A 16,879-nucleotide genomic window follows, 5' to 3' on the forward strand; every position below is an offset into this window, starting at 1 on the left:
GTGGCCAGTTAGTGAATTATTAATGTATGCCACAGGCTATCAGTATATGGATATTCTTACATCATGCACAGACTAATTATATACAAAGGTAATACCCCCGCTAACACTGCTGTTACTCAATAGTTGCACTCTAATATATCAGCATGTAAATGAGCATGTCTGTGAGAATGATTTTTTGCATATAATCTTTGAAAATAAGAAATGTGACTGTATAAAATGATGATGAGTGGTGTGGAAATGAATAAAGTGTGTTTGAGGGTTTCTGCCTGCTTGAACTGTAAATCTGTCTCTGTGCGTTGTGTTAGTCGAGCCTCGCCCCTGTGTGTGAAAGTGGCACAAAAAAAAAAAAAAGCCAATAAGAGCAGGACGGACTGCAAGATTAAACACCAAATTGGCAGAGTTTCATGCAATCTGACGCAACACTGGCGCAAAGGGAGCGCTTTTCTCAGGGCTTTTCATAACCCTCAGTGTTATGAATGACTGCTTATGTAATTGGTTGGCATTTAAACACCAAATGGAGAAAAGGAGAAAAAGTCTGAAATGTGCTGCAACGTCACTTCTGACAATCTAAAGGCATTCACTGCAGACATATACATAACAATACACGACTTAGATCCTGCATTATATTACTGTGAAAATATACTTATATTCCATTAGTCCTTCAGTCTCCTTAGAGGGAAAGGAAATCAGCAGAATTTTCAAATAATACCATGTTTTTGCTTCAAATCAAAGACTAGGGTTTTGGATTTGACGGTCTAAGAATAAGCAAACTTAAACCTTTGTAAAAAAAAATGTACAATTACGCAAACCCAGAACCCTGCCTAACTCCATTTTCTTATTGATTTTATCCCAGAGAACGCTTCCTTTTCCAAAACTGATCAAAAAAGCCCATTATATCACACTGAACTACAGCAGATTTTCATTGATTCTTGGCCTGAACTCAAAGTTATAATCCCAGTGTAATTATAATGAAATCTGATTCCTGCTCATTTCTTTTGCCATCTGTTCTTTTCACTTAATACCATGTTGTCTTTCCTTCTTCCCTCCTCCCTTCTTTCTCCCTTGGATCTCTTTTTTTTCTTCTGCAGGGTTTTAAGGACGCAGTCGCTTGAATGGTATTACAACAATGTGAAGATTCGCTTCAAGAGGTTCGGCAGCGCCAAGGTTTTAAAGACTCTGTACAGAAAGCACATTATAGAGAGAGGAGCACTCTCTGAACTCCCAGGTAACTTCATCCTCTCACATTTGTTTAAGCCAGATATGCATGGTCTTAGTTGTATTGCCAATATTTTGGCTATTTATTTATACCTTTAATCATTTTGATATTAGAGCAGCCTTCTGTCTTCTTTGGCTTGTGAGTCACCATGGGATTCAAGCAATTTAGCAGATTTGGCAAGAGCCATATTCTGACTTACTCAACTCAGGAAAAAAACTCAGTCTCTGGACCGACATTTAAGAGTAAAACTGATCAGTTTGCCTGATTTTTCATTCTTTCCTTTGTTCAAACAACACTATGTTTCACCGTTTTTTTCTGTCACTGCCTGATTCACTTAATTATCACTCACTGGCATATAAGAGACAAAGGTTTCCCCACAAACAAATACTGTACAAACACATCACATAGACATCTTTTAACACAACGTGGATGATTGTAATTTGGAACTGTATTCACTTTTCTTCAGACTTGATTGAGATCTGGCAAGCGATAAGGAGAAAAAAGCAACAACAACAAAACAGAGTGCAGAACATGCAACTAATTAAATGCTTAAATTACACAGATACTTAGCCTACTAGTTAAGTTTAACAACTGGCCTCTAGGGAAGACATATTACTCCTGGGTGGTCCGGGGGTTCTTCTGCAGGAAATATTGAGCATCCTACACATCTTCTGCGTTCTGGTGAGAAGACACTCATTTGTGTTGTTCCTGAATTGTTAGAAAGATGATTAGTAAGATGGCAATGTAATTTTCTGTCCTCTTTCTCCCTCCATGTTTGGGAGAATAAACATATTTGTATCCGCATCTTGCACATATAAAATCAATGTGAAATTCAGTTAAATTACATTATTCAACTCACCTTCATTTGTAAACTATCTTTCAGACAGACAGACACGCATGCAGTCAATGTGCTTCCCAAAGGAAGAACAGGCGGGAAATAAGAACAGAAAATGACAACAATAGCAAAGATTATAACAGAGTAAATCAAGCCAAAAAAAGGTAATACAATGGTAATTACGAAAATAAATGATGATCATATTTATTATGAATCATTTATCATTAATTCATATCATTAAAAAAAAAAAAAGGTAAAATGCATGTACAGACAAAATAAGTACATTAAACCAAACACCTAGACTACAGTGTAGTTCTTCTCAGTTATCGGTACTGATATTTTCCATAGCCATACAAAGATTTTTGTTAAAAAATGTAATCACAACATTGTTAATTTGATTTGAGGCAAATTTCACCCATGCCTTCAACACCTTTTGAATGTGTGTGTTTGTTTTCATAGTAAGAAAGTGTTCTTGAGTGATTGTGTCAGTATGTGATGGTGACAGCCTCCAGGTGAGCTGCCCTGCAGGACTCTTTCCTGCTGGGGGTTAATCCCTGCTGTGGCTCAGGCCACTTTGCATCCTCTATGAATTGTTCCTGTGCAGCTCAGCTTTGATCCCGCCTCCCTCGCTGCTTATAACATTGTTTTGACCCGGCTGCAACATGATCGGTCTGCCTCTGTGGCTGACAACATGGCATTATTTCAAACCCCACTACATGGGATTAAATGGATGAAGAGGGCACAGGGTGGATCAGACCAGGTCAGACTTGAGGCTGAACTGGATGACGTTGACATGAGGGGATGTTTAGGAAAACCCAGTGACCACAAATGAAATGTATTATCCATAAAGTAAAAAGTGACAACAAAGAATTGATATCTTTTATGATTAAGCACATAGTGGAGGACTACAATACAACTTCCAGGCGATGCTGGCATATTCCAGTTTTTGCAGACAGCATGTCTAGCCGTCATGAAAGCCTACATGATGGACTAAAATAGCTAGATTTGGCTCACTGGAATTTAAAAAATATGTTGGTCAGAAAGAAGCTTATAAGTATTTAGCTAAATAACATGATGTGTTTGTTCAGTTCAGAAGAATGCATCTCTTCAGCAGGACAGCAGGACTTAATAAAACACAATTGAAGACAAAAAAAAGAGCTTGTACTGGCCAGACAATACTGAATTACAATAAAGATTCACTTAATAAAAGCAAGAAATTCTGCAACAATTGTGAGAATTACAGAAAGAGCAATACAGCACCAGAATGATATTTCACAAGAGGGTAGGTCTCTCTTCCCTCTCCTCTCATCCGCTAGGCTCTTACATCATCTGGGGCTGGAAATGGGAAAACTGTTTGACTCGGCTGCTGGTCTCCCAGCTCACATAGCCCAACAGATTATACCACTTCCAACACTCGCATGGCCGCTCTCTCTAACTGGCAGGCTGACTTTTCATATGATTAAGGATATACTGAGATGTGTGTGCATTTATAAGCTCTGTATGTATGTTGCTTGTGTGTAGGGATATCAAAGCTCAGGTCAAATTTAAGTTTAGCAACAATGCTGGAGTAGACAAAAAAAACAATGAGCAAAAGAGGCTCTGATCAGCACACCAATGTAACAAAATCTCGCTTGATCTACTGTGCTCCATGAAAAGGAGCTGCTGCTATGAGGTGAAGAAACGTTCAATCCCAGGTTCATCGCCTCATGCATATAGAAAAGTAGCCACAGGAATGTAAAAATATTCTCGTTAACAATTCCCCGCCATATGTGAAATATAGGCTGCCTCTTTAAATGTGCTAGTAAATGAATGTTTCATTTTTTTTTATTTATCACCAAGGGGGCAATGCTTGTGAAATCAATTCTCTGGGAGTGTGAAATGGCAGCCAACATGACAGTCGGCGAGAGAGATGTGACTGTTTTACATCCATCATGTCCCCAGAGAGAAAGTGTGACCTTCACAGCAACAGGAAGGAAATAGGGAGCCAGCGATTTGTACTTTAATGTCCATCATCTCTGGTTGTAGGGGAGTAAGTCCGCTGTGTGATATGTAACAAACACTGTATCATCGTCTGCGTATAGTGAGAGTGAGTGTTTCCCTGCATGATAGACATGACCCCTGGAGAGATTGAACATATATCGTGGCTGTAGTGTAGGTGACCAAAAGATGTAAAGAAAAAACACTAATATAAGAGTTACACGGAAGGGTCTATCAAACACTTTATTTTCCGGATTAATTTCCTTTTACATTATAACCTATCCGCATAACTCATTACGTGCATGGGCATATGCCGAGCACTGATCCGAGTACCTATTAAACTAGTAATTAATGCTTTTATGCCAGCATAACATGAAATTAAAACAAATAGATGTGCACAGCAGTGGTGTTTACTCATCCATGAATGAACAGCCAGTGGTGCACAAGAGGCTGCATGTACACAAACTGAAATCATTAATGTGACAGAAAATAGTCAAGACTTTGAGGTGACCTTGAAAAGCATCTCATTATTTCAAACATTGGGTAGGAAAAAAAACAAAACTACTTTTTATCACTGCTCCCAAATTTCCCTGCCAATCCCCTTTTTACACTCTGGTCCACTTGGTGGTGCAATATGCCGTTAATTAAGCTGGTTTGCCAACTTCCAACTCACAAAGAAAAATGCACTCACCTTAATAATGCATTCAATTTAGGATCTAAGAAAAACATTATGTTTTCCCAACATGCATGTCAAATTCAGTGTGCAAGAGATAACAGTTGCAAATGTTCCTATTTCCATTATGACCCACAATAAGTGATGTCAGAAGAGATGTCACTTCTGCTTAAAAACCACTGAGTGAACTACATGTTTTAACTCAATTGATTATATAACATATCAGTTCAATTATTTACTCAGTAGGTTTTAGACAGTAAAGTTTTAAAAAATGGCTGTCTGATTATTATTTCCAAACACATTAGCTTTCTTGGTATGAGCTCAGCTAACTAGCTACTTGATTTAATCACATAATTCAGGGATAACTGTCTAAAACTGAGCGGCATTCTTTGGTGTTGAACAATGAAGCCAAATTTGGGAGTGCAAAAATTGGGTGTCCACTTGAGGCTGGCTCCAAGCTGTTTCAGTTTCTGAATTAAACCCATGGCACAGTTTGGGTTGTTGGTCTTTTGGGGGATTTTTCAAATAAAAATAACACTAATAGTATGACGTTCTGCATGATGTATTGCACTAACTGATCATTTAAGGAGTCTGGGCACAAGCTTATTCCGTGAGTGGAATTATTTTGTTATGTCATTCAATGTACAATAATACAAATGGTCATCCAGTGCACAGGAGTCTGTATTGTTGTTGGCTTATTTACCTATTAGCCCCTCACTCCAGAAAAGGCTCCAGAAAACCAACATGGTGTTAGCTATATGCTGAACTTGTGGCTTTATATACCTAGTGGAGTAAGCAGTGGGTGATGTCACGGTGACCACATAAAATATTTTTTCATTACAACTTGGTTTAGTAATATCTATAACATTGAGTGTTTTTTTAAACATTTCTCTCTGCCTTTCTAGTCTCGTTTTATAGTAAAGCATCATAAAATTCCCCGTGAAAGGCAATGAGCCGAGTCTGTAATGAAGTATCAAGGCATGAATGATGACGTTTTTTTCTGACTTAAATCTCATTGACTTCAAACGGAGGATTACTGTTGTCCCACTTTTCTCTTCCCTTTTGTGTTTGCTGTCACATCCCTCTGAAGTTTCTGTGGGAGGCTTCCCACTTACTAGTGACATAAAGTGGACTTGAGAAATATTCCAACATGTTATCACCTTTTCGACATGCTATTGAGAGAGTGAGAAGAGGAGAAGAGGGAAAAGCATTGCGTTGTTTTTCAGAATGATATCAAGGGACATTATGGCCTTGTGTTTGTGGTCAAGCATGTTTGATTCTTAAATTTGATTTAATTAAATCAGCTTTCAATTTTCAAACATCAAACTAGAAAGCAAGCATTTTTTTGTCATAATTACTTAACCACCCTTCCAATAAATCTTTATATATGAGTTATCCTTTGCAGGTTAATTTTGTGTGTATCTGTGTCTGGATGACTAAACATCCAAAAGATGAATGTCTCTTTCTGTGTCCATATACAGAGGATGGAGTTTATTTTTCCTCTCCAGAGTTAACAAAAGAATTTCTTTAACAATTGGTCGGATTATTGTCGGCTTACAGATCAGCTGATTGTATTTTGGTGGTGATTCGAGAGGTTTCCTTCGTAGTTTTTTCTCACAGTCACTATGCTTTGGCTGTTAGCTTATGTCAAAGCCTGACATGTGGACTTCTATTCGAACTGCTTTAAAGCTTCCTGTTCACAGGCTCTTTTCTGGACCATCAAATCCAAAAGGTACAGAAAAAAACTATGCAAAAAAACTATCCTCGAATAGCTTTAGTTCAAATCTTTTTTTGTGTGTGTGTTTCTGGTACATTTCTCTGACCATTTTCTGGTTTGTTTCATTATGCTCAACAACTAAACCAACTTTATGTGGCTCAACAGTTTGTTAACGTTTAATGGGGAAGGCATTTTTACAGCTGGTTGTCTGTTTTCAGCAAAGTTAAATTACTTCAAATCATGTCATGAAAACATCAAATGTTTCCATGACTCAACCCAGAGTAGAACAGACAGCGTAGATTTTGCGTAGGAATTTGTAGAGCGAGCATTCATGACGCTGCTTATCCGCTTCTGTCTATTGAGGGGCTACTGAACATCAGTGCAGCGGTTAAGATCTGGCTAATCTGGTGAGTCAGTGCCAGGACATTATGAACAGTGACCTTTGTGCCACCACAGCAAAACAAACCACAATGGCTCCCAAATCGCAGAATCTTTCAAGAGATTTACGCTGATTAATTCTTTCTCCAACACCTCAGAGGAAACAACCAGTAAGAAAGCTTAGGTCACTTATGCATGCAGTCAGTTTTGACACTTATGCACAGACAGCTCTAATTACTAGAGGTAATTATCTTTTGGGTATTTGCAGCCTATTAAGGACAACAGTAGCATTAGAGAGTTGAAGCAAATGTTCTTTAAATACAAACATGTGTGCTGTTTTTTAAATCAAAACCAAAGTTTAGATCTCGTACATCCTTAAAAATGCTGATATTAAAAATATTAATTAATCTTTCAATTACGGAGCTTCTTGCTGCTTTTTGTTTCATGTGGTGGAATGCAAATGTTTTATTTGGGATTGACATTTTCTTCCACTCTTGGCTGCATGCTGAACATTTCCCTTCGCTCTAAGCTGTGTTCAGGGTCACTTTCTACAGAATTGTTCTCGCTCAGGTTGCTGCACAATGAGGATTTGCCCAATCAGGTTCCCTATTAGCCAGGCAAAGCCGCCCACAGGTGACAGAAGTTGCGTAATAATTGTAAAAGTGGAATACTAAAAGCTTTTGTTAATTACTCAAGACATTATGCTCCATTGTTACATATTTCAACTCCATTATTTGAGCTTTTAAGAACATGTTAGCCATGGGACCAATTAATTTCTGCACACACACACACACACACACACACTTGTGATGGCTGCAGGCAGTATTTTATATTTAAAAATATAAAGGTATTTCATAAGGTCAGAGTTTTCTTAAAAAACACCCTATCTCTTTTGACTTGTGGCACATTTTATGACAGATTTATCTTGCGTTGCATCATCTCCCCAAAAGGTGAGTAAAACTCTCATCGCTCAAATAAAAGCGACCGAGCTGAGTGCAGGATTGTTTACTTTCCACTAACTCCCAGCCTGTCGTGATGTGAGCAGACATCCTGTCTGTTCAGCCGTTGTTCTGAGAATGTTGTTTATGAGGCTGTGTGTGCTGCCAGATGCTGCATTGTAATTGAAAGGAAACCGTCTGGACGCTCCTTCCTCCTCCTGCTTGTGCTGTTGGCACTCCAGGAACGTTAGCTCTAAGTGGAGCTTTACTGGCTCATTTATTTATACACTCCTTCCTTCTCTGCTCCCTCTGTTTTCTCTATTTATTGCACTCATAATAATCCCAACACTGATTGTCTTATTTGCTAAATTTGGTGAGAGATTTCCAAAAAGACAACACAGGATTTTCTGATTCCTTTTCCATCAAATGGTCCTGTCAAAACAGAGTATACTGAGCTATGCTAACATCTTATCGTATGCTTCATTACAGCTAATAGGCAGAGCTTCCTTGTGTTTGGATAAGTTACAGCTATTAGATCAATTAACTGGCATGTTTAAGGCAGTAAGAAAGAGATGTGAAACAGCTAAAAGCAGAAGTCATTGTGCGATATTTCATGTATCTTTGTCAGTGAATTACCAGTCAACCATTTTGGTATTGATAACATGTTATGGTAATGGTTTGTGTTTGTCTTTTACATTGGATTAATGATTAAGTAAATCCCAACTTTTAAACCCACACGAATTTAACAGATCTTTTTTCTGTAACTGTTCCTATATTAATGTACGGCAGAAACTCTTCAGAGAGAAGCCTTTCATTCCAGGACATTTCACCTGGTAAAAACAACAATTGTAGAGAACATTTAGATACCGTTAGAGACAAAGGCCCTTAGGACGCTTCACATAGACAATCTGTACCGTGCCTAAGCACATACGCTTCACCCCTAAAGTTCAGTTCGTTTGACTAGTTTGAGTGCTCAGATCAGTGCTCAAGCATGCTACACTTCCTTAGCCCTAGAACTCTTGGAAGAGGTGTGTTTCAGCTCAGCACAGTTCATGTACGAGCACAAGCACGGGTACACAACATGGACAGCCTAAGCTGAATTCACTAGCTTTCTGCTAAAAAGAGTGTGCACCTGTGTTTGAGGTGTTTCAAGCTAACTTTAAGGGGATACAAAAAGCAAGAGCGTATGAAAGCTGTAAGAGCAGATTACATGCTCTGGAAAGAGGGGGAGTTGAGCTGACTGTGCAGTAACAGCTAAAGACATCCATCAGCAGGTACTTGAGGCTAAGGCGAAGTCTCATATTGAGCAGGGTGAGAGACGATCAAAAGATGATCCTGGGGTTAATGATGAGAAGGATGCATTCGCTCATGAGTTGGAAGACCTGAAAACAAGACTGGAGGAACTGGTCGCCTAACAAGCATGTCCTTTGACTGTAGGAGGAAGCCAGAGAACCCAGAGGGAGCCAGTGCATGCAATGTGGAGTGGAGAACTCAACACAACGGCCCCTGCCTGTCAAAGATTTGAGCCAGGGACCTTTTCAGAAAACTGCCTAACTTTTATTGTCCTAGAGCTTAGATCAATCATAACCCACCTGCAGGTGGTCAATAGAATTTCAGTCAATCCAGTGTAATATTAAAGGTGCTAACCTTAATGCTCCTACATTTAGTAACGTAGTTCTGTTGCAATAAGAACTTGTGAAATATATAATATTTAAAGCATGCACTTGATATACATTGTCAATTTTCTCTTAACAGAAAGCTATGTAGCCCCCGGGATGTCTTTCCCACATAAACTCACAAACAACACGTATTGCACACTCACCAGTGGTGTGCAGACATCCTTCAGAATTCAGGTCACCGCTGTCGTCTATGTGGTTACCAAGGTGATATTGAGCCATTTCCTCCCACACTCCCCTGAGTGGCTGCTATTGCAAGTGTTGAGGACTAAGGTGAGAAGATGGTCATGGGGAGAAAATACTACAGGTTGGACGTGAGGAGGATTGTAGACGGAGAAAAAACACACACGTTTACCTTCCCTCCCCTCTGTAATGATGAGACAGCGGTGTCATTCAGGGCCAGCTAATGACAAATGCTTCATTATGGTGTGTCACAGTAGTCAGTGTATCATTGCTGTCTGGTCATGCATGACTCATGTGTGCTGCATGTCACCTCAGCTCTACAGAGTAGAGAAGACTGGCTTCATGCCTGCCAACATCTCTATGGAGAGAGAGAGAGAGAGAGAGAGAGAGAGAGAGTCAATAAGCCACCAAACTTAAAACAAGTCTTCTACGCAGTAAAAATCCAACAGCAATAATAAACAATGAATGACAAATAATAAATAACTTGCCCGGCCAGATATTGCAGATTAAGACACAGATACCTGCTAACTACTTAGAATTTAATCTATCACATAAGGGCATATAAAATACTATCAGAGGAATATTATGAGGTAATTAAAGCAACATTTCTCATATTGTAAGTGTCTTACCAGATACATTAAAGAAAAACTGATGGTTTAATGAATAGAACATGATTTAATTAATTTATTTCCTGTTGTTTATAGTCTATAGTGCACGTAGTTGTTCATTTGTATCCACCGCTGTTTGATAGGCCTAAATGTTTCAAAAAAAATATCGAAATGTGTAAAAGTATTATTTAAATACTAAAAGTATAACATAAGTGTCAAATAGAAATATTCAAGTGAAAAACAGCATTTTCATCGCAGCATCTGACAAACTAAAGCAGGAGCTAATTAAAAATCACACACAGCTTCTTGTATTGCTTGTCAAGGATAAACAAACACTGCATACAGAATTGTTCTCTTCAGTCTGCACCTATATGACAATGTGACCTTTTCGGACATCTCACAGATGTTCAGGTTATACCGACAGGCTGTTGTGTGACAGAGATTGATGCTTGTGAGCAAACTGCCTGGGCTGGTGTTGAAATGGGAGAAAATGATCACCCTATCTTGTCTTCAGGAGCTTCATTAGTCTGTAGATTTGTGAGTCAGCTTCTTTGTGTGTGTGTATGTGTGTGTGTGTATGTATGTCTGTGTGCATCTTGCTATGCAGTTGACTTTATCTGACAGCAGTCCTTTTGTGTCTACATTGTCCTGAGTTGCTGCAGGTAATTTCCACCACCTATTGTCCCCGCCCACAGTGCCAGAAAGTATCATTCGGCTCCAACCAACCGAGAACAGTACAGCTCTGTTGAAAGCCGATCCAGTCACAGTGACAAAAACTCTGGCAGTGAAGGACGGGTGGAGCGGGTAATGGTTTGGCAACTTGTTATTCTGTGCTGGGACTGGGAGGACTGGGATTGGCAGTGGAAATACACACATGCACACACCTTTCATTTGTGCTGAAACTGCTGTGAAGCTGGCTGTTGCCTGAAGTCAGAAGTGTTGGGAAATGTAACAAAATGTTGTTTCTTTATGGCCGAGTTACAGCAATGCCACTATGTGTCACACTGAAATAATGTAAGAGCTTGTGATTGCTGGCTTACAGGCTCTGAACTCAAACGCCAGAGAACTCTAACAGACAGGTCATCTTGCAGTAAAGCTGGAATAGTATAACATATTTGACAGCTGGCTGTGTTACTGCTGCTGCTGTTGTCAGGGTGAGGAAAGAAGCAAATGCCAGCTTCTTTGATTTTGATTTATTTGCTTGTTGTGTTCCTCGCTTCATGGCTTGAATTTATATATACATATATATATATATATTTGTAAGATTTAGACACAAATGATGTATATTGTCTGCACTCAAAGGCAACATTGTGGCATAGAAAAGTGATGGCTCTCTTCCTGGCGGTGTAACATTTTTGCCACGGCAGGGTTTTGGCTCCTTGAAGCCAGACTCGCACCAAACCACCGCAAGCACTCGGCTGTCTCTCTGTGCACTCAGCCAGAAACTGCAGCCTGTCCAACAAGAGCAGCAACAGGACACTGTCGACAAGATTTATGTCAGAGGAGAGAGAGACAGCCTAGGATGGGAGTCATGGAGGGTGTGGGGGAATTTCTGGGGTTTAGGATAGAAGGTTTTTTGTTTTTGTTTTGGCTTCTGTTAGTGAATGAGAATGAACAAAAGTGACAAGTAAAGGTGCAGCTGGAGCCAGATTGCTACTGTGTTTTGTCAATGGCCTGAACAGTAGCATTGTGTACCACCAAATCCTTCTACTGTTCCCTCTGACAGGTTGTCTTCTTAATATGTTGCATGTGCATTGAAACTCTCGCAGGCAGGGACATCGTAAGCACTACACCTTCTCTGGGCTTTCACAGCATAGACTGTAGTCGGAGATGTATAATCACAAAGTTTCCATCTCAGGTCACAAGAGTTTCCCTTTTCTGTAAGAGTTTGGAGTTTGAGAAAGAAACTCGCACAAATATAGCACAAACTCTTGAGAGACTTGGCCTGAATGTGCTATACATAAAACATACAACCCAATGGTACATTTGCACTGAGAATTTGCCTATGATAAGTACCAGTGTGGGTAGTCCTTTTCTTTGAACTGTCATTTTGTTTCTATTTTGTTTTCCTTTTTCATGCGCAGTGGGGAAAAGCACCATGTCGAAAGAAACAAAAGAATACAGATGACAAAATGAAATGGGAATACAGTTGATGGGTACAAAAAGGGGATTTAGTGTTATTGTGCAGAACGTAACCTACTTACATGTGTATAAGAATATGTGTCTATTTTATTCTAATAGTATATGAGTCTAATATTTGAATATGTGTGACAGGCGACAGTTTGAAGGCGTTCATCTGACGGCTTCCTTTTATGTGTCTCCCTCTTTAGATAGCAGCGTTCACGAGGGAAGCACCGGCAACGACAACGATGGCAGCATCTGTGGCAGCGACTCTGCTTTCTACAGACAGAGTGAAGGTGAGATGTGTAGTGATGAACAGGTCTGTGGCAGTGTTGATGGGTCATTTCGGCCGCAATTACAATCGACATTATCTTTTCCACTCTACAGTTGCTTCTTGTCGGCCCCTGTTTGCTGTATTGATTTTTTTCCACTTTTCTCCCCTCTTTCCGTTCTCTTAAAAGGTCCGGCCTTTATGGTGATTGCTCATTAATTGTTGCCTTAACAAAATAGAGTCCATTATGCAAAGTGCATTTGTGTGTGTGTCGTGTGGGGGGTAACAGTCGTCTTTCAATCATTAAACCGCAAACACATTAAGATTCACACAGATAAAATCAGAGCCTCCTACACACCATAGACAACACGTCTTACTCCATGTACTGAACAAATGCACAACCTGTATGCTCAAATAGATATGCACACAACCAGAGAAACCCCAGTCTCATGATAAAGCTCATTTCATCTGTTTGCCTGAGATTATGAGTTGTTAATGCGCTGATCAAGATCACCATTTAGATAATGACAGCCCACAAACAAACACAGTCTGTCTCTCTGTCTCTCTGTCTGTCTGTCTGTCTGTCTGTGTGTGTGTGTGTGTGTGTGTGTGTGTGTGTGTGTGTGTGTGTGTGTGTCTGTCTGTCTGTCTGTCTGTCTGTTTAGGGTTATGTTATTTTTTGTTTCCACCTTTTTTACTTTCCAAAACCTGGCGTCTGTATTACCCATCACTCAAAATGACCACCTATTGCCCGATAAGAAAGTCAGGTGTTTTACAAGTACCAGGTAGTGTAGCTAAAAGCTGCTAGTCTCAACAGAAATGGGGAGAAGGACAGACGTCTGGCTCTACATCCCCTTTTCACTCATATTCAAACTTTTAAGTCTTTAACCCTACCTGATGCTTCACAAAATTCACTTTCTAAAGGTTCTCTCTACAAAGCTTTATTCTACAGTTACTGCATATCAAAAAGCAGTCTGCAAGACTGTTAATGGACTTATTATGGATGAAACTTGCAGAAATCTCCTTTTAAATGAGGAATTGTCAACTTGCAGGCTTCTGTCACAGCTGGCAGCACAGGGTCGACCTAAAGTACTCAGATAGTTTTGTCTGGATACTTAAATTCTATATTTCGTTTCACTGTTTATATGTCTGTCTTAATATGTTTTCATGACATTAATAGTTGCTGACCCTGTGACCGTTCAGATCTAGTCTGTGCCCTGTTTGAGGGGTCATGAAGCACAGAACAGGAATTAGAGCAGGAGTTCAATGGAGGCTTTTTTTGAAGTCTGAGTGTTGGAGTGAAGGTATGTCCGCAGGTTGTTCCATAGCTGCACTATTACAGAAATGTTCATGCGTGTGTCATATCTCTGACATCAGGACACAGCATGGCAGAGACGCTCACAGTCGCCCTGCGTGTTGCTGAGGAGGCAATAGAAGAGGCCATCGCTAAGGCAGAGGAGTTCAGTGACAGCTTGGTGAGACATTTATCATTTATCTCTCTTTTCTTCCCATCCTCCGCTCCTTTCCCCAGGCCTCCTTCTTGGTCTCTGTATCAGTAGGATGCCATGTTTTTTTGGCTAAGATGTCTGCACAGACCCTCTCCTGATAATACACATTCACTTTTAAAATAGTGTATTTGAATGTGTGTGTTTGTGTGTGTGCAGGAGAAGCAGAATGAGGCTCGGTATCTACGGGACCACAAAGAGGAGCTTATAGAGGAACTCGCCACAACCATTGTACAAAAAGTAAGTCCAGCCAGAGTTCATTATATGTTTTGAATGTTTACTTTTCCCTCACATTTTAAGAGATGTTAATCAGGTCAAGTCTCAGTTCTTATTTTTACTGTTTGACCGGTAGACTATTAGAAAGTTTAACAGCATTTTCCTTCATTTATCTGTTAAGAAATCGCAGAAGAACATAGAAAATAGTTACAATCCCCTTCTAAAATGCATATGACAGCTCTGTTCTAGCAAAGGGCACATTGTCTTAAAATATCTAATTTTAGTTGAAATATAGATTCTAATGAAAATCCATTGATCATCATCATGTCTTGTAAGTTGCATACATAGCAAGTGGAGGGGGAGTGTGTAGTTAATGATAGCCTTGCACCTTTAGATAATATTTGTCGAAAGTGAAATAAAAAAATGTTTTCAATCAACACTTTAAGCATAATATTTCATGTCAATTCAAATGGAAACTGGATTTTAGATTTTTTCAAAGTTTCATTGTAACAAATTATTCATGCCTAAGTGTAAACATGAAACGCTTTATAGGATTGCGTTTTCCAATTTTCAATCATGATTATAATCTATTATTAATATGACTTTTATTTTCTTTCCTCCCTCTCTTTTCTCTCCTCTCTCTCTCTCTCTCCTCAGATCATCCAGAGGAGGAAGCGCTCAGAGATGCAGACAGAGTATGACTTTGTCTGGCCTCAGCCTCAGTCGATGATCCCGCCCGATGAACTCCCCTCTCCGTCTCAGACGCAAACCTCTTCTCAAGGAGCACAGGACACTTTCAAGAACTCCTACACCCTCTGGGTCAGTGTCTGCCTGCACCCCAGCTGTAAAAACACTAAAGAAAGTCAAACATACATAGTCCTGTCTGTGCGTCCTGACTCTGGGAATCACTCTTCTTTGGTGCCTTGTGTGTTTAAAGAAGGGAGGTTTTGTTTTTCCAGTTGACAGTATGTATATTTCACTTTACAACACATACAGTATAATGTTCCCCTGTCAGTGTGATTTTAAAAAACACACAGGAATGCTTTGTTTGGCAGCAAAATCACTGTTACTATTCAGTAACACAGGGTACATATGTGTAGACGATGTGGTCCCATTTGTCATGTTTCTGAGTCTATTTCTTTGCCTGATCTCCTTTTTTGGCTCTTAACGTTTCCAAATTCAAATTCAATTTCTTCAAATAAATTTGTATTTGTCCCCGTGGGCCGATTCAAAGGCGCACAGAGCAGTAGCATTACAACAGTGCAAAGTAGGCTAAAAAAAAAAACCTATTTCATATTAAAAGCATGAAAAGAGGCTCTGGACTCACTCTTTATTCTGTTAACTTAATTCTTTCATGAAGTCATCACGTTTTCAGGATTAAGGTTTGCAAAAATTAGTATGACGCCATTCTAACACTTTTAGATGGTCATGCTTACCATAAAACATTAAAGATAAAGATAAACTTTATTGTTCCCCTATTGGGGGACATTTTTTCATTACAGCAGCTCAAAAAACAGGAATATAATTAGCAAAAATAGCAAAAAGTAAAAAAAAATAAATAAATAAAAAAAACATGTTTACATCAATTAAATAAAGGGAAAAAAATACAATAATAGAATAATGCTAGGTATGTACTCTTCCACTTGTGGAAAGATAGTTATTATTAAAAACACACACAGCGTGTAGCATTATTGATTTTGAGTCACAAGGTGATGATGCTGTTAAACTGTCTGACTGCAGATGAGGTCAGCTTACAGACAAGTCTCTAGTTGTCTTGAAATAAGGGGGAAATGGCCCACCAACATGAAAATGCATCCACAGATGCATGGCTAATTCCTTTTTTCCACAGTTTGAAGTGTTTTACGATGGATTTCCCCTCAAGTGCAGGCAAAAGCATTGCAAGTGAGAACAACATGAGGTCGCACAAAAACACATAGAGATGTATAGTACACACAGGGACAAAAGACAAATCGTCTATGCACACACACCTGGCAGTGGTAGTACTACTAGTCAGCAGGGACTCCTGGAGATTTGTCATCGTCCCGTGTGTGAGCGAAGCATCAAAGCTGCTCTCCCCGGGCCTCACCATTCTGTTCCCCGCCGCTTCACTCAGGGAAGATCAAAGTCCCGTGAAATACGAAGGGATCTTCCTCATTTGCTCTGCCCACTGTGGGCTGGGCTCTGTTTATCAGCTCTCTGCAAACACACTCTCAAACACAGTGCATTTAAATGCACACTCAAATCAGTGCTGCCTTGACACAGATCCTTGTGGTAATCCTATCTTGCATCCCACCCATCCCCAAGAAGCAATATGTTTTCTTCTCTTTTCTTCTGGACTAATCAGTCAAATCTATACATGGACAAACATGCACCTATAGGCGTCTTACTTGGATGTTAAATTAAGACGTAAGAAGTTTAAATTTTTTTGCCACAAAAATAGGCTGTGGATAACATCTCTAAATAATCTTGGTATTACATTCATCATTAAGGTAAACTAGATGTAGATTATCCCTCTTCTTCTTCTATAATTGGGATATTGCTGCATTAGATCTCCTTTATACACAC

At 39.5% G+C, this 16,879-nt stretch overlaps 1 protein-coding gene across 3 annotated transcripts in view; it reads left to right on the forward strand.

Annotated features, from left to right (window-relative positions):
• Positions 1-16,879, forward strand: part of myripb (myosin VIIA and Rab interacting protein b) — a 117,315-nt gene that overhangs the window by 85,037 nt on the left and 15,399 nt on the right. For all 3 annotated transcript variants that reach the window (XM_065948938.1, XM_065948939.1, XM_020653043.3), the window contains exons 4-8: positions 1,089-1,225; positions 12,532-12,618; positions 13,971-14,068; positions 14,258-14,338; positions 14,972-15,133. In XM_065948938.1, the coding sequence (XP_065805010.1) occupies positions 1,089-1,225; positions 12,532-12,618; positions 13,971-14,068; positions 14,258-14,338; positions 14,972-15,133 (565 nt within the window). The remainder of the gene's footprint in view (positions 1-1,088; positions 1,226-12,531; positions 12,619-13,970; positions 14,069-14,257; positions 14,339-14,971; positions 15,134-16,879) is intronic.

Source organism: Labrus bergylta, chromosome 20 (assembly GCF_963930695.1).
Source record: "Labrus bergylta chromosome 20, fLabBer1.1, whole genome shotgun sequence".
Classification (NCBI taxonomy): Eukaryota; Metazoa; Chordata; class Actinopteri; order Labriformes; family Labridae; genus Labrus; species Labrus bergylta.